General features: G+C 46.3%; 1 protein-coding gene and 1 long non-coding RNA gene across 2 annotated transcripts in view; one reads left to right on the top strand and one right to left on the bottom strand.

The window, feature by feature from the left end:
• LOC132461399 (autism susceptibility gene 2 protein-like) overlaps positions 1–12,934 on the top strand; it is a 97,671-nt gene extending 84,737 nt beyond the window's left edge. Inside the window, exons 4-5 of the mRNA XM_060056490.1 lie at positions 12,468–12,601; positions 12,919–12,934. Of these exons, the coding sequence (XP_059912473.1) occupies positions 12,468–12,601; positions 12,919–12,934 (150 nt within the window). The remainder of the gene's footprint in view (positions 1–12,467; positions 12,602–12,918) is intronic.
• Positions 12,935–18,971: 6,037 nt separating this feature from the next.
• Positions 18,972–22,264, bottom strand: LOC132461846 (uncharacterized). Its single transcript, XR_009526686.1, has 4 exons — positions 22,122–22,264; positions 20,692–21,531; positions 19,709–19,912; positions 18,972–19,090 (listed from the first exon to the last, which is right to left on the bottom strand). It is a non-coding gene; the product is annotated as an uncharacterized LOC132461846 (long non-coding RNA).
• Positions 22,265–22,714: the final 450 nt, after the last annotated feature.

The following is a 22,714-nucleotide window of genomic DNA, read 5'->3' as shown; positions in this document are numbered from 1 at the left end:
CTCGTTCTGTCTCGTTCTCTCTCTCTCTGTCACTCTCAGTCTCTGTCTCTCTCTCTTTTTCTCTTGTTCTCTCTCTCTCTTTCTCTCTCTCTCTCTCCCTCCCTCAGTTCTCTCTCTCTCTCTCTCTCTCTCTCTCCCTCCCTCAGTTCTCTCTCTCCCTCAGTTCTCTCTCTCTCTCCCTCCCTCAGTTCTCTCTCTCTCTCCCTCTCCCTATCTCTCGCCATCTCTCTAGTGCGCCATCTCCTCCCCGCAATCTACCGCAGGCCCTCCATCTCTCTGGCCTGTCAGCGTGCTTTTTCATTTGGCTTGTTGCTACAGGGGGCCCGGGCGCTGGCAGATTACAACTCGGCAGCCAGTCATTTTCGATTTATCAGCACCACCCCCTCCCTCCCACCTCGCCACACTTGCAACCCCCCCCCCCCCCCCCGCAGCCTGCCCACTCAGTCTCCCTGCTCCACCCTAGCCACCCGCCAACCCAGCCAGCATCAATCCAGACGCCAAGCAATTCCTCCCATGCACAGCCCACCTCCTTCCCCCCCTTTCACATCCATCCCCCCCCCTCCCCCCCACTGCTACCACCCCCAACCACCACCACCACCACCACCACCACCACCACCACCACCACCACCACCACCACCACCACCACCTCCCTCCCACCCACACGGCTCACCTTATCTTCCCCTTTCCATCAGCGGGGAAAATTTAGCTCGCAAGCCCCGAGACAAAAAAAGAAAAAAAGAAAAAGAAATGGGAAGAAAGAAATATTGTGGCAGTGGAAGCATTTAAGTTGGAGGAGACAGCCAAGGCTGTATTATTACTTAGGCCTCTGTCACCGGTGATGACCCTGGAGAGGGGAGAATATCGATCGCGTGTCACTCAAGGCATTCAGCAGATTGCATTGACAAAGCTTGTCGGGGGTGCAGGGGGGGCTTTAATAGCAAGGTTAGCAGCCTTTCGCTGGGGCCCTCGGAGAACAGGCCTAACTGTGCCCTATTTCACGGCAGCTTTTAACCGCTCCCGGAGAGTCCGGAGAGTGGATTGATAACGGTGCGGAAGTCATTTTGCTCTCATAATTGCCTTCCCGCGGTTGACGTTTTGTGGCCCCTAGGAGTCTTTATTTCTTTCTGTATTTTTTTTGTGTTTGGTTCAGCCGAGAAGAGGTGAGGACGAGAGCACTCCGTTGTCACGGCGGCTCTTTGTGAGAGGGAAACGTCTATCGAGGATGTAGTACACTAGACATAACATAATAGCGGCAAAGGAAGAAAGATGAAAAGGCCTGTGTGACTGTGATTTATGGCTTGAAGGAAGTCCATTACTCGCTAGAGGAAGCCGGGACCCAAACAAAAACAGAGCAAGGGCACGCGTCGCAAACAGGGTCACGCAGTGATTCTCCCCCCCCCCCCCCCCCCCTGCCATGTTCACTGATATGCTTCTGAAAACCCGGCTTGTCAGTGGAGAGAGAGAAAAAAAAAAACCGACAGCGTTTTGATATGGCTATAAATCTGAACATAGATAAAAGCACTAATAGTCTCTCTTTGTGCCAAACGATGTGGAACTGGGCTGATATGTGGCAGGTCTCTCGTGTGTTGTTACTTGGCTTTGACGCAGGCAGGGGAAGCTATTTATGTGTGAGCGGCTGCCTAGTCATCTCTAGGTGCTGGACGGGTCTCGCATGGTAGCTAGCTATTTTCGGCTCGGGCCTTAATGTCTTAACGTTCAGACAGCTTCTTCTCATTTGAACCATGAAACAGACAGTTGAAGTAAAGATCAGGGGTTATTAAGCAATTTCGGTTTTTAAACGAGCAGTTTATTCGGAATCGTTCCTGTTGAACTACCTGCTGCCGGTTATTATTAGCATCATGGGGTTTTTATGTTTGAAGCCAGTATTTATTTAATTTCTTCAGTTGATGTCTAATAAATAAATGAGACAGGTTTTATCTTGAGGTTCTGTTTGGAGGCTCTCATATTCAGTGCGGGATATTGAAATGTACAGGTTTTTAATTAATTCCTTCGCTCCTCATCAAAAACGATTGTTTGTTGCATATTCGCCGTGACATGGCGCTTCTGTACTTCTGATCGGATTTAGTGATGAAAGCCAGAGGTTGGTAGGGAGAGACTTTTCTTCTGCTTCCGCGCTGTCGGATAAGATGCCACATAGCTATCCTATTAACAACTTGATTGAAAAAATTCTTGAAAACACAAACACAAAACCAACTCATCCAATGCCCTTACATGCACCTGTTACATAGAAAGAGATGGATAGCAGATATTTGGTCCCCATCAAACATCCCTTCACATTTCTAATCATCCGTGACAACCTGAATGCGACGATGTTGGTCTACTGGTTTGCCTTCTATGTGAACTAGTTGTTCTCCAACCGTAAGAGCAGTGGAAGGAGCAGTGGAAGGTGGTGATACCTAGTTGTGTGAACACAGGGAAGACGTAATTGGCAGGAGGTGGAAGAATGCTGGGGGGGGTGGGGTTGTGGGGGGGACGCCTTTCGACAGCGTCTTCGCTGCCTTTCGGGCCATTATGGCCACGTTCTGGCAGCACTTTTACAACCGGGCAGAAGAAAGGAAAACAAGTACGCCGTTAATGTGCACGGCGATGCCGCTGGGTATAGTGGATCCTCATCGTGGATATGAATGTGCTATCACCCGTCAACGATGCGAGCATTCCGTATGAGTGAACTATGTCTGTTTGTGAACCGCCCCGGCAAACAACGCATAATTGCAATGATAGAAATACTGAGTATTTATTTTATAATTGCGTCTTTTTTTTATGTTCCCCTTTTCGTTTTATAGCTTTTTCTTTTACACCGCCGCTCCCATCGTTTAGGAAACAAATAAAAAAAAGCTCAGATGTTGGCATCGCTTACCCACCGTAGTCTCGCTTGCATGAGTGCACCGCTATCGTGAGCCTGTCCGGGTTTTATGGCTTTAAAGATGACAGATGTGCATTTCTTGAAGGCGCTTGAATGAGGAAGTTTACAACGGGGATTAGCGGTAACGGCCCCCGGCCTTGGAGCCGACACCGTAGGTCAGCCAAAAGGGAAAAGTATATTCTCTCAGCTGTCCACATCGTCCTCTAATACCCCCCCCCCCCCCTTGCCCGAATAGCATGACACACATGGATCTAAATACAGGTAAGCTGAGAGGCAGTCGGTCCGTTTTTGTCAACACTGCCACGGCTGCCAAGAAAATGTGTTTGATTGGCGGGACAGAGCATTTCCCAAATGGCGCTATCCACCTGCCAGCTTGGGACTAGCATCTGCAGGAAGAGCCATGGTTTTGTCTTTCACGTCCCTCGGTTAAATATAGGCAGATGGGAACATGCTGCTGCAGAGTTGGATTGGCCCACTTAAAGTCATTTGAAAGCATTTCACAATGTATTTTCAACGAAAAAAAGCCACTCACTTAATTGTTTATTCCTTTTTAATCATCGTTCATTGGGGTATGACATGTAAAGTTCATTTTCGCCCCGCTTCTTCTTGGAGTTTAAAAAGCATTGCTTGGGTCATAAATCAATATACTATCTTAAAATCATTGCGTGATGTAGAATAATTCAGTTACCAACATAGCGACTTGTAAAGCGTGATTGGCAGTTATAATGAGGCAAGGAAACACGCAGTTAAGTGTTCAACAAAAATATCCATATTACATTAACATTAGTTAGGAGCTGGGGCGTACAGGCCAGCATAGGCAATTCCATGTCTGCCACAGTTACAGCCTACAAACGGAGCGTCTTAAGTAACATTCTTCTAACCTTTAAATGTTAATATATGTACATAAATTAGGCATGGTTAGTACAGCCAATTATTTGCTACAGGTACAATTTTGTACCAAAGCGTGCATACTTCAGAATTAGCTTTTTGTGCCTAAGTTCTTCTAAAGTGGATGTAAATGGATTCAGATGACATGTTTATCGAGTGGCCTTTTCCCTTAAAGGATTTTTAGCATAAGTGCCTTTTAATTAATCTCCATTAGCCTTTACGTTTTCCTTGGCTTATTGACTTCACCGCTTCCAGCCAGTCATTCTTCCACACCTGAGGGGCTGTCATAATAGCTCTGCTTTGACCTATTTAGATCTCTCTCTCTCTCTTTCTACCTTGAATGGCTGCTATGCCACGCTAAATGGCGCTCTACCATTTTCATACGTCGCCATCCTCTATGTCCTGCTTCTGAAAGGCCCCTGATTCTTGCTCTTCATTCACGGGGCGCCGTCTTCACAAGAGGCACATCTAAGCCCAGGGACTCTCTAACCCTGCAACATTATAGCAAGAAAACCATCTTTCCCCAAACTGTATGTTTATCATATTACTGCCACACACATGAGCCTTGCACAAGGCTTGACCCAGTGTTAAGTGTCCGCGCTAAATTTCATTGCCTCCATCTACCGGAAGGCCTGCCAATATACCGGCAGTGAATTCCTGGAGGAAAATAAATGGCAATAAAGAAGAGAAATGATAGCCCCTGCTGGGCGATAGCAGAGCTCTCTCTCTCTCTCTACTTCCTCTCTCTCTCTCTCACTCTCCCTGTCTCTCTCTCTCCCTCTCTCGCTCTTCTCTCTCTCTTTGCTTTAATTTCATACCGGCTCTTTTATTGAGGGGCTGCCTGGCTGGGGGAGCTGTGATTTGGCACGCCGACGAGAGCTTAGCTAGCGAGGAGTGTGAAAGGCGATACTGCAGTAACGACTTGCTCGCCACACAGACTGGCAGGGCCAGGGCTGTAATGTAATGTCATGGACCTGAAGATACATTCTTTAATAGTAAGTAGTTGTGTGGGTGAGATGAGAGCGTGGCATACAGGGAGGTTCCTAAAGCAGCTTGTGACTTGGATGCACAATGCTCTTCCACACACACACAGACATGCTTACACAAACACACACAGACATGCTTACACACACACACACACACACACACACACACACACACACACACACACACACACACACACACACACACACACACACACACACACACACACACACACACACACACACACATACTCACACAGTTAATACTTTTATTTATGTTCACATGGGACTCTCGAACATAAACATGAACAGATGCGAAACTCAGTATGATGCTGTGTTCCGTCATGTTTAAGGATACAGAGAGCAATGCCTCCTCCAGATATGGCAACTGCCAATAATTGCCGACACAGAACAGTACCTTGGCAGTGCTTTTGCTTTTTTCCTTTCTACTCCTGATGTCTGCTGACCCCTGTGCCACGACCAGCCTGTGGACATTAACCATGACTAAACACAGACACGCATGCACTCACACGCACACACACACATACACACAAAAGCACACACACACACACACACACAAGCACAAACCCACACTAACACACGCAGAAGCAGACTAGCACGGCTTTCCTCCAACACTGCATTGTGGGTAGGCGTTTGGTGACCCCCTCCATCACCGGGAGGACCCGTGAAGGGAAGGCTTCTGGCGGGGAAGCGGAGGCGTGCAAAGTGGGCAGGGAGGTGGACTTTTACCGCCACGCTGGGACACTATAACAAGATGTTCAGATGTGAGAGAGCAAGGAGGTCTCCTGGGCCCAGTTGGTGCAACCGGTGCTGCTCTTAACCCACCCGTCTCACCCCGCCCACCTCACCCGCAGCCCCCGCCTCCTGAACAACAGCGCCGGCAGACGCCGCCCCGCACACTCTCTCTCTCTCCCCCCCCCCCCCCCCCCCCCCCCACACCTGCTCAGTTCATTATTAAATCGGGGAATTGTCCCCATAACTCAATCCTCCCGACTACAGTATTATATAGCCATTTGTGAGAAGCAAGAGGGAAGATAGGGGGGTAGGGAGGGATGGAGGGAGGGAGGGAGGGAGGGGTGGGGTTTGAGGGGGATGGAGGGTCATTGCGAGACTGGGGCAAAAAGGGATGGATGTTAAAAGCATATTGATTTGTCTGCAGTGTCGTCATAGTTCGGAGATTTATGGTGATGTATAAACGCAAAGCCACAAGCTCCCCGGTAGCCCCCCCCCCCCCCCCCCCACCACCACCTCCTTACCGCCTGCGGCAGAGGAAATGGAGTCTTTACGATGACTGATGAGACCAAGGCAGCACTCCCAAGCAACATCGCCATCCGCCCCCCCTCACCGCCAGCCCCCTTCTGAACCCAGCTCCCACCCAGCTCCCACGCTGTCCCTCCACCGCCGGCTGCCATTACCCCCCCCCTCCGCCCCCCTACCTCCACCACCGTATACGTGACACGTCCCAATGTCTCGATGCCACCGTGATTTAGTGGCGGCAGCGTCTCGTCCTCCCGGGGTGGCTGACCTTACCCCGTCTCTCTCTGGACGTCACGGTCGAGCAGCAGGAAGCACAAACACACAACGCTCCCCAGCGAAGGGGAGCTCCGTCTGTCGTTCCAATGACACTGTCTTGCTCTGTTGACCCTTTTCACCGGTGAAATTAAGTCTCGAACGCAACACCTGCAGCGGAATCCTGCCCGAGAGGTGGGGGGAGAAGATGGCGGGTGCTCCATCCAGCGTGGTGACCGTTGACGTCCACCAAACCTGTCTGTCTCTGACCAGGCATGCCAGGCTTTTACGAGACCGGAGGAGGCGGGTGAAAACGTCTCAACAAACTGAGACATTGCTGCTTTTTATAGACACACACTGAACCATGTTGAACAAGTGTGATCCTTCAACTGTGTGCCGATGACCTCTTACACACGTGCACACACACGACATGTATATGCACACGCAGAAACACACACACACACACACACACACACACACACACACACACACACACACACACACACACACACACACAGCTGACAGCAAACAAATGTGGGGCGGTGGGAGAGAGAGCAGAGTGGTGATGCTCAGTGACAGGCTGGAAGGTTGGGTGGGCAGAGGCCAGGGTGTGTGTGTGTGTGTGCGTGTGCGTGCGTGTGCGTGCGTGTGTGCACTGCGTCTGTCCATGGCGGTTACAGCAGCTGGGCCTCAGAGCGGAGCACAGGGTCAGCGCACGGCCACGCTGGTGGGCCGCAAAAGATGATGCAGACTACCCCCTATCCCCCCTCCCACCCCACTCTCTCTCTCGGTACTGCCATGGCTAACGGCGACTTTGCACATCGCAGCCTTGTCCGATGAAGCCAAACTGCATGCCGGGCTGGCTCAACAGTTTCCAACGGCTGCTGTCTGCCAGCCTGCAGTGGTGCTGTTGCAGGGAGAGGTTGATGGGTAATGGGGTATGGCGGCCACATAATTAGCAATGCTTTTGTAGCCTGATGTAATGGTGAGCATCGGTATGTCCTTGGGCCGTATCGTCTGCGTAAAGGCGAAGGAGGAATCGTTCCCCTGTTCGTCTTTTTACTACCGAGTTGCAAAGCTCCCTTACACGTTTTACGGCCTTCGTATATAGACCTCTACAGGGAGCAGATATCCAAAGTGTAGTCACTGTAAACCAAAGGGATTTGACTGCGCTGTAGGAAATAGACAATTTATTACGAGCAACCAAGTCTAGCTGGTGGATTATCTATAAAACTTTCATGGTTTTCCCTTCGTGGCAAGCAGCCATAAAACTTCCCAAATGAGGGACTTGTTAATTTACTTGTTAAAGCAAATTAAAAATTTATAAGCGCTTTTAGGTAAATGAGATCCTCTTTCATTGCCGCCCTGGTGGGACTCTCTCTGCCAGATCCTGAGAGGACAGGTTAGCTATTCAGGAAGCCGCTGAAGAACAATAAAAGACGCTAAATTGTTCCAGGTTTTATTACCGCCAAGTTCTGCAGCTGTTGTTTTGCGTAACTAAGGGAGACCAGGAGCAGATACCCAAGGAATCCCTTAGAGGCCCTCGCAGAAAATTGAACCTCTCTCTCTCTGTTTCTCTCTCTCTCTCTCTCTCTCTCTCTCTCTCTCTCTCTCTCTCTCTCTCTCTGTCTAGCTATCTCTATCTTCTCTGTCTTTGTCCCCATTTCTTCCTTCATGTACCTCGCACACTTTTCCTTGGGTGCAGTTGTCAAGGCAATGACAAAAAAAAAGGCTTTGTGGTGAGAAATGCCAGCAGGTCTGCCCAGTGCTTGATTTCCTCTTGTGGTCAAGCCCTTGAGAATAGGTCAATACACTAGAAACATTTCTCTGTGACTCTCCTGTGCACTTTTTGTTCATTGCCAGAAGAAAAGTAGAACGCCACGTGTTTTCTAGTCATTTCGTGCTTTCCAATTACGCAGCAAGTGTTCGTCTTCTTGCAGCTGCTTTTCGTTTAAAAAACGTTTTATTTATTTATAACCAGTTCTGAATAGAAAGCCAACAATATCTGGCATTGGCAGCAACACAACGGTGTCTATCGTCCTGTGGCTGGGTGTTTCAGTCCCTCTCAGCTGCCCCTGACGGCAACCGCTGGAATGAAAACATTCCATATTGTATTAATTCCTTTTCTAAAGTCTTTCATGGAGCTGTTTTTGTATTTTAAAGGTGTGCACTTTGGGCAAGGTGAACAGGTCCAGCAGCACTCTTTGGAATTCCATGTAGCCAATAAACAAGGATGCTGCCAGGAACCCCGCTATTGATGAGCTTCTGTAGTTCAGGGTCTGAGCTCCAGCACTGATCTTCAACACAGGGAAATGGTGCTTCTCCAGTGCCAACACAACAGCGCTACATTGTTCAGTGAAATGAAGTTTTTAGGCATTGTTGAACTTTTTTGTAGAAACTGCGAGACCTTCATGTGAAACCGTTTATTTATTTATTTGTGGGGGCCAGAAATGGTTTCAGTAAAGATCGGTTTGCGAATGCAAAAGCAAACTTAATACAAGTATGCTCATAGGATTCGCTCCACAGTCACCATCTTACAATTTGGTTGGCTTTCAGATGATGAATGCATGATCAAAAGTTTCTTTGTCAGCAAGCAACCAAATAGATTTTTCAACAACCACAAAATGTTTCAATTAAATACATAAATATCCAATATGAATAAGGATTCATACCAAATGTTAAATGTATTTTTGATGCGCCCAGGGTGTCCCACACCATGTTGTGTGCTCAGCTGCGATGCCAAAGTATCACACTGGCTGCTGATTGAAAACAGTTGTTGATTCAATACTTCACTAAATGCAGGCTGCTGAGAATAAGAACTTTATTCCCCTTACACGGAACAGATTGCAAGAAAACAAGACCTCACTGTGCAGAAATTGATGGCAGATGCACTTAGTGGTAGTTTAAATGTTTCATTAGATGCTAATGTCTTGCTGTGTCTTTAATTGTTGTGAAATTAGCCTCTGGAATATTAAAACCATCTGTTTGTTATCTTCCTGCAGGGGAAGCCTTAACCCAGGCTGTGCAGAAGGTCATTAAATGAATCCATCCTTATGCCTCAACCTGCCTCTTAATTAATGTCTTTGTAGGCTAATGTTGCTACAGACTAGCACACAGCGTTAGTCCCATGCGCACAACAGCATACAGTTCTCTTTCCCACTGTACTGTCTCTGTCACTCCGTTCTGTGCCAATTACAATCAATCCCAGGCTTCGGGTTGATTATATTCTAAAGGGAATACGTTCATGATTATAATATTAACAATAGGTATCCAAAGATACTCTGGGTATACATAATAATAATAGTTTTATCAATAATAAAAATGAAAACCTAAAATCGATCTATAGCACTTAGAGACAAAACCCCAAATCATCATCGTTTAAGTGCAACAAGTAATAGCAAAAGGATGTGCAACGTTCCAGCAGCATACACACACACACACACACACACACACACACACACACACACACACACACACACACACACACACACACACACACACACACACACACACACACACACACACACACACACACACACACACACACACACATACACACGTTTGTCACTCGGCCTTAACCATCTCACCATTCACATTCAGTTTCACTTCATCAATTGACCACTACGAGTCCATCTATAGGATTAACGCCTCCATTAATCACCTCATCAAATCACATTTAATTGCGTCGTGGGGGTGGACAGTTGGGATGGATGGGGGGAAGGGGGATTGTGTGGGGTGGTGTTTCTCTGAAGTAATTTAAAGGAGCTGAGGGGGATATTAAAGGGAACAAGCCGAGGGGATTCGTTTTCAAATCGCTGTGTAATCATGTCATCCCCAGCGATGTAATATCCTTGGAAGACGAGACACTCTTTATTGGACCGTCTTTATTAGACATTAAATCTCGGGTCATTATACACAGTCCAATTTGTACACCATTTCTGATTTCTCAAGGAGCTTGAAGGGGAGTAATGGATAGTGTTTTACCTGTGCGGGAGACATAATTTGCTGGACGTTTTTATTAATCTAGCTTGGTTCCAACAAGAATTGGAGTTGATGCGTGTGGCAATTTGGCGTTTTTGTCTCCTGAAAGATCTATGCTTAAACGTGGAAAATTAGCTTCACCGTGTATAGGTTTGGTTCTAGTTTGCTACTAAGTGAAGCCACAGTTGGCAGTCAGTGTATGTATTTGTGTGTGGTCAATGGATGTGGTGTTGTGTGTTTGCATCTGATGAGGCAAAATGGTGAGTGCGTTTCCGTTTGCCCTTTTCATTCCCCAAACACTCAGGGGTTCACGGATGGATGAGATGTTTTCCAAAGAATTTTTTTCTCGCGCTAAATATATGTACGCTCCCCTTAGAGAAAGTGGCATTTGCAAGCAAACGAGAAAAACTGCAGTCGTTTTTGTGGGAATAAAAATGCGCTGAAGGTAATTAGTCTTATCACAGCACTGGGGCCCTGTGTGTGTGTGTGTGTGTGTGTGTGTGTGTGTGTGTGTGTGTGTGTGTGTGTGTGTGTGTGTGTGTGTGTGTGTGTGTGTGTGTGTGTGTGTGTGTGTGTGTGTGTGTGTGTGTGTGTGTGTGTTCTGCCTCCGTCTTGTGTGGCCCCAGCTCTTTCCCTTCTCAGCGAACACACACATACACACAGACAAACAACACACACACACACACACACACACACACACACACACACACACACACACACACACACACACACACACACACACACACACACACACACACACACTCACACACTCCCGAGCCCATCTGCCAGTCCCAGTGCTCCGACTCTCTTATCACATTCAGCACTCCGGCATAGCCGCACGCCTCCTACCCATCATGCAACTCTCCCAAGGAAGAGGATTCCTTTCACACTGCTAATGGCTACAGAAAAGGGAACATTTTAATTTTAATTATGCACTCCACTCAAGGGCTCTTTGGGTATTCCCTCCACTGTTGGCCCGGCTAGTCCTCAATGGACCCCTACCTGGAATATGAACATGGTAATATCTATAGCGTATAAAACATTTATAACCACACTGCAGCGAAACTGTCCTATCCTGCCTCTGTTTTGGGGGGGGCGCTCTGCTCAGACGGGCGTCCGTTCACGGCGCGCAAGCCTTGTTTGTGCTTTGAAATGAACCCCAGAACGACCAGCCTCCACCAGCCCTGGGACCCAGCTCTGGAGGCTCACCCAGAGCCCATGAATGACCCGACACGACGAGAGACCGGATCTCTACGACCGCCCGCGAATAAATGAAGGGACGACATGGCAGGGACGAGGGAGCGACTGAACAAAGTCCTACTTTGTTCAGTCGCTCCCTCGTTCCCGCCATGTCGTCCCTTCATTTATTCGCGGGGTGGTCGTAGGGATACGTTGTTTTTTCCCCCCCCTTCCCTCGTTCCTCCATGTCGCCCCTTCATTTATTTTCTGGTCCCTGTTACGCTGGCCAGCAGCCCCTTTCCCCGATTGGCCCTTTCTCTACCCCCGGCCCCCCCTCTGTGTTGTTGTCGTCTCTATCGACTGTTGCTATCGATGGAGAAGCGGTAAGAATAACGCTGGCATGGCCCCCCCCCCCCCCGTGGACACAGCGTGCGCTGTCTTCTCAGACACTCGGAGGCCCCCCATGTGAGGAAGACTCAGGGAGGAGAAAAAAAAAGCTTTTGTCCCCCCCCCTCCGGTTTTCTCTGCTCCCGCCCAGTCCTCCATTCGATGTTGCCAGGAACGATGGCGTCCCATCCCTGGCAGGGCGGGCCGGCGGCTGTTCAATAGGCGGCTCAGTGGGCATGGGCAAGACGTGAGCAATTCACAGGGACGCCGTGTCCTGCCATGCGGTCCTAACATATTCATGGAGTGACTTCGGTCGGGCGCGTTCCAAACCAAGCCATGTGAAGGGGGTTGCAGAACCCGGGGAATATGGGAACCTTTCCATGGGAATTGACCCGACTGAATGTGAACTAATTGGAAAATAAATGTTATTTCGGAGCAGGGTAGCTAGCTTGCATACACTACTTGGCATAGTATATGCGGTCAAATGTATCCCTTTGTCACAATTAATTAGATTTTTTTTTTTTTCTTCGTTCAAGCATGTCTGATCCGGGTGCGTTCACACAACGGACACAAGCTAACTTCCGGCGTGCTTTTTTATTAACTTTGTCTGCGTTCTTGGTTGTGTTCCCTGGCAGCTGAGACATGGGCAGAACAACTGCAAGGACAGCGACAGCGGGAGTGTGAGCGGCGAGTCGAAACCGTCCATCCGGAGCAGCTCCAGGGACAGACTGACAGACGTGAGTATCCCCCCACCCACACACTGGCTACAGCTGACACACACTTTATCTAAATATATAAATATAAATATATATATATGTATATACATATTAGAAGCTGTTCTAAAATCAAAACCACAGCTCAAAGCACATCAAATGTTAGTCATGCACGCATGTTAGTCACAGCCCTTTAGTTTCGAGCATTTGAAAACGAGTGGCATATGAATGAAGAATGAACAATTTCTTCTCAGAAAGACTTCATACACGGTAACAATAACCAACAATAATAATGTTCAATTATCCACTTACATCGTTCAATGATGCAAGTACATCGTAGGTCACCTAAGAAAATGATATGCTTTTTCCCCAGAGAAAAGCTTCCTTAATGAGGGCTAAGTCTGGCTGTTTCCACCACTTGTTTTCTATTTCATGCAACGCACCTTTGCGTTGCCCTGACCCTATGTATACTGTCAGACCACGCTTTGAAAATGTGCCAGGCACCATGATAACGAGGGTGTCGTTATCATTTAGTTATCACGAAAACACGTTCTGCCACACATAGACATGCAGTTCGTCATGCAGGTGCTTTTCCCTCACACTCGCAAGTGATAAAGGTAAGTGCTGTTGTTGTTAGGATGTCATATTTACTCCTGCAGGAGTTAACGTGGCCCCAGTGCACTCTCCACAGCGTACCGAGAGCGACCAAGCAGATACATCATATGCATGTCTCACAACATCCCGCAGTGCACTGGGGTGCGTCATCACACACACACACACACAGGCTGCATAACCACACGCACACACACATAAATACACAAACACACGCAAACTCACACACACACACACACACACACACACACACACACACACACACACACACACACACACACACACACACACACGCAAACTCACACACACACACACACACACACACACACACACACACACACACACACACACACACACACACACACACACACACACACAAAGACATACATACAAAGACTCCAAGCATTGACGATGGAAGTTAACCCGGGCTCAGTGACTCCCTTGCCGTGCACGAAAGTCAGAAGTGTTTCAGTGACACAAGAAGAAAGAGCCATGCTCGGGGGGGCCCTACTGTTTCACCGTGTTCACATATTCCACTGAAGTAGTAATGCCCGGGAGGGAGGGGGGGAGGGAGGGAGGGAGAGAGAGAGAGAGAGAGAGAGAGAGAGAGAGAGAGAGAGAGAGAGAGAGAGAGAGAGAGAGAGAGAGAGAGAGAGAGAGAGAGAGAGAGAGAGAGAGAGAGAGAGAGAGAGGAGAGGGGGAGAGAGGGAGAGAGAGAGGGGGGAGAGAGGGAGAGGGAGAGAGGGAGAGGGAGAGGGGGAGGGAGAGGGGGAGGGAGAGGGAGAGGGAGAGAGAGATAGCCATGAGGGCTAGCCCTGCCACAGGATAGGCCAGACTCTTGTCTGGAACAGACTGCCGTTCCGGGTCCCTTTTGATTTGTGTGGAGGAGCCCGCGGTGTGATGAGCAGATAGCTGGACGTAATTGAGGCTGTCGGGCCACGAGGACAGCGCAGTCTCGGGGAGCGAGACGTGGCAGATCAACCGAGGCAGAACCGGGGTCCTGCGTGTCGCTTTACGCTGCTCGACTGGCCATGAAATGCAATAAGGAATGCCATGTCGACAACTGGAGTTGAAGTAATACTCACAGAGTCACATCGAAGGACACAGGGCTTTGGGAACACAAGCTCTGTTGCGACAACAACCGGACAGAGGATTTGTGTGTACAAACTACATTGATTTATCGATGTGCACGGTCCGGCCTTCTCATGTTTGTATGTATATCTATAATCTGAATTTAAGTAATTCGTCAGTGTACATGTGAGCCATGCATTTAACCAATGTTAAATATTGTCTTTCAGGCTTCTTTGAGTCGCAGTACACAGTCAAGAATGTGTACTCCCATACACTATACTTACCTAGCAATTCCACAAATTCCACTGTTTTGGTTTGGCGGTTGCACATAAAGCCGGGATGAGCGTGGTTGTGGCTCGTCACAGTGACTTGCTTTGTTTTGTAACATTGGTTTGGAATCTCAACATGTTTCAACTAAAAGCCTTCAATTTATTCTTTGGAACAAACAAATGTTCCCCGGATCTGGGGTCCCTCTAATCCACACCGTACCACCCCCACAATCCTCCATCCAGGGGATGCAACCCCAATCCTTCGTCCCTACCTTGAGGCTTGGCCATCATCCCACAAGACTTGGCGGCGTGTGTGTGTTTGTTTGGCGCTCGTGCTGACAGTGAGCTGGAGACTAGGAATTGTGGGCCACTCAAGACGTCAATTGGAACCTTCTTGAAAAGTCAAGATCATGAATATGTTCAATATTTTTCGCCTTGTGCTTTCTAAGTAGTTGTTTGCTCATTTTAACTCTGAACACCAGAAGGTGATTAAACGCTATTAACGGTGCAATGTTTACTCCGTCTTCAAGAGGTGTTCATATTTCTTTATTAGGAATAACCCGTGATATGTGCTTCAAGATACATGGGCCGTAAACATTGTTTTTTTATGCAGGCTGCTATTTGTACTCCCTATTAGTCACGGCCAACATAGAAACCTGCGAGGTTGCGGGTAGAAAAACATAATTTACAAAGATAAAACATTACATTTTGCATCTATCGTGCAGGAGTTCGAGGGGGGGGGGGGGGAGCTAGCTATTACCCTGACTATTCAGTAAACCAACGTTGTGCTAATTATATTTGCTGAAGGCACCGGGCCCGTCCTCTGTGACTCCTCGGTGACTGGGCCCCACGTCCTCCGCTTCGCCTGAGAGGGGGAACCGGGCTGCGAAAGGTCAGCCCTGGCCACCCTTGCTCTCTCTCTCTCTCTCTCTCTCTCTCTCTCTCTCTCTCTCTCTCTCTCTCTCTCTCTCTCTCTCTCTCTCTCCTCTCTCTCTCTCTCTCTCTCTCTCTCTCTCTCTCTCTCTTCTCCCTCTCTTCCATTCCAATTTTCCGAGTGCTGCCAGCTCATTAAGTTCTACAAATGGCACATCAGCTTGGCCGTGTTTGCTCCGGCCCCAAACGCTCGCTCAAATTGGCAGGCTTAGCGGTATTTGCTCTGAAGCGCCAGCTTCCCCTTTGGGTTTGTTTGAAGCTGACATGGCGAGAAACTCCCCACCACCACCACCACCACCACCACCACCACAACGCCAAACCTCCCTCCACAGTACCCCTGACGCCCCCCCCCCTCCCTATCCCTGCAGTCTACATCTGGGTGGCAGGCGTTCAGACCGGCAGCCAGTCCCGGGCAGAGCAAGGGAGTCTTCCAGATCGGGGGAGGGCATGGGAGCCCGGGATGAATCACTTAGTCACAATCACATTTAGTCTCTGCGGAAAGGGGTGAAATGCCACCATTACCCAGCTGCCTATCAAATAAATTGGCAATTACGGGGCCTCGGTTTAGCGAGTAAACAGCACTACTCTTTTTTTCCCTTCCTCTTTCCTTCCCCACCCAAGGCGCTTGATGAAGGGTGGGTTCAAGGGAGCAAGACTCCAGGAGGATTGGGCTAGCCTTCCACAACCATCTTGATGAAAGATTAGACTCCATTGCCATAGAACGCATCCCCTATTTTTAATGGCAATTTGTTCTTCTTTTTTTGGCATCCAAAACCATTCAGTGACTAAAGCTCACCAAGTTTGTTCAGCTGCTGTGAATCAGAGACAAATGGAAAGTTACAGGATAATTCCAGACTACTACTACTACTACTACTACTATGACTACTACATTTCTACTATTACATGTTCGGGGGGTTTTCGGGATGGAATATTCCATTGCACGACGCAGTGCGTGCTTAAATGTCTCCAGGCAGCTCCGTGTGCTGAGTCTTCTCAAAGGGTGCTATCTAGATTGGTTGTAGCACCGCTGGCAGTTAATTGGTTTTACTTGTTACTCGTCCTGTGTGGACTCTTGTGAGTTTTTCAGTTCCAGCTGGAATGAAAATGTGAAAATTGTGGGTTCCTCCGTGTTTATCCTGGCCCTGCTCGCATGTGCAGGTCCGCTTGCGGTGAGGTCTTTGCAAGTTGTGGTGTAATGACACATCTGGAAGTGATACGGCGAGACGTCGAAGCCGTCATCATGACAGGCCTTTTGAAGCGGTTGCGGCGAACACTGAGCTAACATCTCCCTCCCGGCCAGTAAAACTCCAGGCCCGTTATTACGGCCTCCTCTGATTTAAACATGACCGACTCGTTGGAATGCCGCACGCATGTGCTCAAACCATTTGAAATGCTCAAATTACGACCTCTGGAAACTGATTACATAGCATACAGAAAAGGACTTTGTTGTTGTTGAAGACGGCTGTCACCAGGAGGTTTTTCTTCTGCGTTTTGAAACAGGGCCACATTCTTTTTTTACCCGGTGCTTACCATGAGGTATGCTCGGAGGGAACCCGTCGAAGAATGATCTTCCTCTCTTTGTCCCCCGGGGTCTGGTCACCCCGTTGAACTGCTTATGTAACGTGGTCAGTGTGCATCAACCCGTGTCTGTCCCACCTCCACGGTACATTCTGCAATTATTTCCTGACACTCGGATGTAAATGAGGTCGCAGTCTCCCTACATGTCCAGATATGCTGACCAATTTGCACTGACACAGAACTTATAATGGCTCGCATCAATTATCCATTGCTGTCTTTCACGCTCTCTCTCTATCCCTCTCTCTTGCTTTCTCTCCCTTTCTCTCTCTTTCTCATTCATGTTCTCTTTCACACTCTCTTGCCCTTGCTATTTATCTATCTCTCTGCACTTCCCCTTCTCTACTCCTTCTCTCTCAGAGTCACTTGGTCATTTTAAATGCCCCTTATTAGATAGACTAGCATTTAGATACGGCCGTTGTAATGTTGTATCTATAATTACCTCATTATTATCGGGTCTAAGGCGCTGCTCAGACCAGTGTAGTGAGTAGGAAGGGGAAACAAAAGGTTGAACACTGAATCGGTCATGCTTCTGGGAACAACCAAAAAAAAGGTAAACCTCCCCTGATAGCCATCGTTCTACAAACGTTGTACACCTAAAAACGTATTTGTGTATGGATAATATGGGTAACACTTTATAATAACTACACACAATTCATCATTTATTAAGCATTTTTTACCTATTTGTTAATGGTTTGTTCACCATTAGTTATTTATTGTTCATACATAACGTATCATTAGTAAAGCATTTCTTCACACAGTTATAAATGGTTTGTTCATTGTAAATAAGCCTTCTAAAAAAGTAATTTTACCATTATTATCTAGGTACTTAGGAATGTATAAGGCCGGTTAAAACCTGGAAGTTGATGATTAACAGACTATCTAGACCTACATTTGTTCATGCCTTAAATAAAATGTTATGATTTAGAAATAGGCCTCAACTAATAGCTGGGGTGTTAATACATATGTTACAAATACTTACCAATTAGGTTATCCATGATTAATTCATGAGTTACTACGGATTAGTTGACTACATGGTGTGAGTCCATCTAAAGTGAGCACTTTCTATGCTTTACAAAGCATTTATAAATGAATTGCAAACATAACCTGGACACAAATATGTATTATTCTATTTGGACATGCCTTCAGAACTATGCCTACGGATAGTTAGTGTTACTGCATCTTTAACAAGCACTTAACAACACTTCAATTCATGATTAACTCATGAGTTACTACTGATTAGTTGACTATATGGTGTGAGCCCATCTAAAGTGAGGACTTGCTATGCTTTACAAAGCATTTATAAATGAGTGGCAAACATAACCTGGACACAAATATGTATTATTCTATTTGGACATGCCTTCAGAAATATGCCTATGGATAGTTAGTGTTACAGCATCTTTAACAAGCACTTAACAACACTTCAATTCATGATTAACTCATGAGTTACTACTGATTAGTTGACTATATGGTGTGAGCCCATCTAAAGTGAGGGCTTGCTATGCTTTACAAAGTATTTATAAATGAGTGGCTAGCAGATACCAATGAGACACAAGTTAAAACAAAATATTATTTTAAGAAAAGGGAAAGAAGCTATGTGCTGAAGTGCTGAAAACGTACAAATATTTATTTTAAACTACATAAATTCTTCTTTTCAACAAAGAACACACAACAAAAAAATACAGATAAAATATGAACAGTGGTATTGTACAGAAAATGTAAAAATTACTTTACAGGAACACTTGTAAAGCATAATACAAAATGCACATAATTATTTCTTTTTCAGTGGTAGCAGCTTACCACTGGCTTTAAGCGTGTTGACTGCGTCAACTATTTCTACATCGCCTAGAATTGTCAAGGCACAGTGTTCCGCAAATGCTTTCAATTTTGTGGAATGGGTATACGTTTTCAAAGCTTCCTTGTACTGGTCTGGGGCAGCAATGGAAAGCTCGGCAATTGGTGCATTGACCACCACTGTATTACGGTCAACACCGACCTTTCGAAATGCCCCAGACATGGTTCCAAGCCTCTTGTAGCATTTAAGAATCTTTTTGTACCGGGCCAAAGCCTGCTCGGGATTCCGGGCTGCAATTAAGAGAACATACAATTAGTGCTATCTATAGTAGGAGTTTTGTCATTTATATTACTGTACTCATACTGTACTCATCTTTAACACACACACACACACACACACACACTATCTCCTTGCACACACACACACACACACACACACAACGGCAACTATGCTCAGTATGTGTTGCCGGTGAGAGGCAGGAGAAGCTACAGTGGTGGAATGCCCACACACACACACAGGGTGAAGGAGCACACACACAGAGTGAAGGAGCACACATACACAAAATCTACTTCCCCACACACACACACACACACACACACACACACACACACACACACACACACACACACACACACACACACACACACACACACACACACACACACACACACTACACTACACTATGAATCTAGTGTGGCTTGTCAGCTACACACTTAAATCTGATTTCAATCTAGAATATGAGATGACCACAAGCTATTCCTCTAAAATTCACTGTGTGAGTGCTAGAAACAATCACACAAGCAATGTCACATCATATGGGAAGAGCCAGCTTGGAGAACACAACACAGCGAACCAGGAGTGATCTAGCACCCAGGTGAGTGGAAAGTGGTGAAATTAGTATTTCTAACCTCTTTGCAGTGTTTTTTCCATTTTAACCCTCTTGGATAGCTTCTTTCTCCCTTTCCCCTTCTTCTTCCTCTTCTTGTCCCCTGAGGATGAGCTGTTGGATGACTCTGAGTCCGTACTCTTTGAACTCATCTCGGAGGAAGATGAGTCCAGTGTAGAGACACTACTGGAACCGGCAGTTGCTTTGGGCTCATCTTTTTTAAGAGCTGTTTAAAAAGATTAAAATACAAACATAAAAGTCACAACACATAATACATAACAACACATATGTGCACGCATACAATGCACAGCCAGATCCTGCAAGTTCATGGTCCCACTTTTTCCCCCACTACTTTTTAAAGTAATTTTAACACTAATGTGAATGTTAAAACAACAATCACAATACTAATGTAAATTGTATTCGGGAGATATGCGAATAACAGGTACACAAACACACGCAGACTGAGAGTCAGACGTTCCTTTCATTAATTGATAGATGTAGCCTGCTGTCAAGCAATAGTAGTACTATTTCCGATGAAAGCAAAGACTGCCTCTTAAACCAGAACCTTACTAAGCGAAGACTTTAACATCATGAGTTTGCGGTTGTGTGTTAATAACAGCAGTTCAATAACCTGATGGACTGTGGAAAGGGAATGTGTGAATCTGCTAATATGGAGGCTTTGACTTTGGCCCAAAAATCATATTCGAAGTTCGTTTGTTTATTAATATTAATATTCGAATATTTATTAATACTATTTTGACCATTAAATGCCTTCAGTAAGACCTGGGCTGAATCTGAATACTTAGTACATGCTATTTCTGTTCAGTGTCTACTACTTCACCGTACTACAGCTATGCGTAGAACGCCTCTGAAACTCCACCGGACGTTTGGATATGACGTATCTCCCCTCAGATGCCGGCAAAATTACCTTGATAAGTTACCTGTTTTCTGTCTTGTCATCGTTGCTATTAAATTAAAAATGTCTCTTTTTACTTAATTACTTACTTTACTTTTTTAATCTCTTTTTTTCGCCGCTTTCTACGACGTCTTTCTAAGCTGCTGTTAGTGTCGGGTCAGCCATCTCTTCTTCGTTCGTTACCAGACTCCGGTTGCATTGTGGGATAGCGTAGGGACCTACCGTTGTATACTGTGGCGGTAGTACGCATTCTTTAACGTTTTCCATACTACACAATGCGTACTGAGCATTCGGACGCGCTATATTTGTGGTGTACTACAAAATGCATACTATAAGAATGAGTATTCGGATTCAGCCCTGGATTGGGTTTTGCGAGGTTGGTTTACCGGCGTTGCTATGGTTACCGGTCTTGCGTGTTCCAACGGTTTATTAGGTTTCTAATAAATCGCTGTCTAATCAATACTTCAGTCACTGCCTCTTCCGTGGTCATTACAATATTATGAATAGACTGCGTCAGGTAATCCGACGTCTCTCCCTCTTGGCCTGCCCATAACAGGTTCGAATATTAAGGGCTGCCTAATATTTGTTCGAATTTTGATTTATTTTTTGATATTCGAATTATATTCGAATTACGAAGTTCGAAGTCAAAGCCCACATTCTTGGACCACTCGGCAGATGACTGTGGCGGACTGGAGGCGAAGAGGACACGCAATGCCTTCCTTCTACCCTACTAAAAACAAACCAACACTTTGACTAAACATTTTGTTGGGAGACTTGCCGGATACTAGTTGTTCCTTGAGGAAATCTCTCTCCTTGGTCAACTCCTCTATTTTCTCAGTCATTCTGCCATTCCATTTTCTTTTTGCACATCTGCAACTCATGTGCTTTATTGTTTAGTGCCAGCTGTGCTGTGGGGGCTGCTGACGCACCTAAAAGAAATACATATGTCATTATTGAATGAATGTAGAACATCTAATTCAAGTCAAATCACTGGACACTGGACAAATCACAGGAATTCAGTAAAATGTCTTTCTTCTATTCAAGCACGGGTTTCATAAAGTAGCCTATAAAACATTAACTGTTAGCCTATTAAAGTAACCTCATCTGACAGAAAGAAATTAAACTAATGGATTTCAGTCAATTTCCTTTTCTAACGCCTGTATAGCTTATTGTTCAGGTATGCAGTGTGAAATACTATACAATTAGTTCATTACAGACTGCATTCAGAGGTTTTCATTCGGTTATCTTATTCTGTCTTTATAATACGTTCACAAGATTAATTTGGTTTGCTGAAATCAGGAGAAACATGCTGAATTAATTTGTTGACGTTCCATGGTAGTTAGGCTACAGTAAACTCTCACTTCTTATTCATTAAATTGCTGATGCAGTTCAGTGCCCCCGCATATGAGTAGCTAGCTACTATATGTGGCTGTACTGTATAAGTAGCTAGCAAGCAATCTACCTCATTGTCAATCAATGTGGGTTTAAAAAAACAACAAAAACACATATTTATACTCACCAACACTGCTGCCTTCCGCTTCTGTCTCCTCTACATGTTTTTTTCCTCTGGTCTGTATCCGTTTTCTGTTTGCCATTATTACTGATACTGTCCACCAACTGGAACAGGTGGCTATATCACTATAGAATAAGCGCGAAACCTTTCTTTGTCCCACGTTGTTGGGGAAAAACGGTCTGTCTAGCTACTGGACCAGATAAAATGAGACGGAGAGGTAATAAAGTCTATCGGCACGAGGACCTTGGATTTATTAAGTAAAGTGGCAACGGTTATACAGAGTCATAAAGCGTGAGAAATCGAATATGTCTAAGTCCCTAATCAGCGCTGATGGTTCGTCTGGAGCTTCGCCTCCGTGGAAGGTCTGCTTCAGAAGAAGGGGAAGAGTCCCTGTGTGATGCAGTCTTATGCTGTATCCTCCTCTCGATGAGGTGTGTGCGTTTGAGATGTGTGCGGTTCTGTGTGTTTTGGCTCCCAGGCCCTGAGAGAGCTTCGTAACGGGGAGAGTTCCTCGTGTCTCCGGTGTGATAAATTAAAACGGGGAGTGCCCCCCTGAAATGTCTCGTGTGTGATAATTTAATGTGGCTCTCAGGCCCCTG

This window comes from Gadus macrocephalus, chromosome 7 (assembly GCF_031168955.1).
Source record: "Gadus macrocephalus chromosome 7, ASM3116895v1".
Lineage (NCBI taxonomy): Eukaryota > Metazoa > Chordata > Actinopteri > Gadiformes > Gadidae > Gadus > Gadus macrocephalus.
This window is presented reverse-complemented; position numbering and strand designations above follow the sequence as displayed.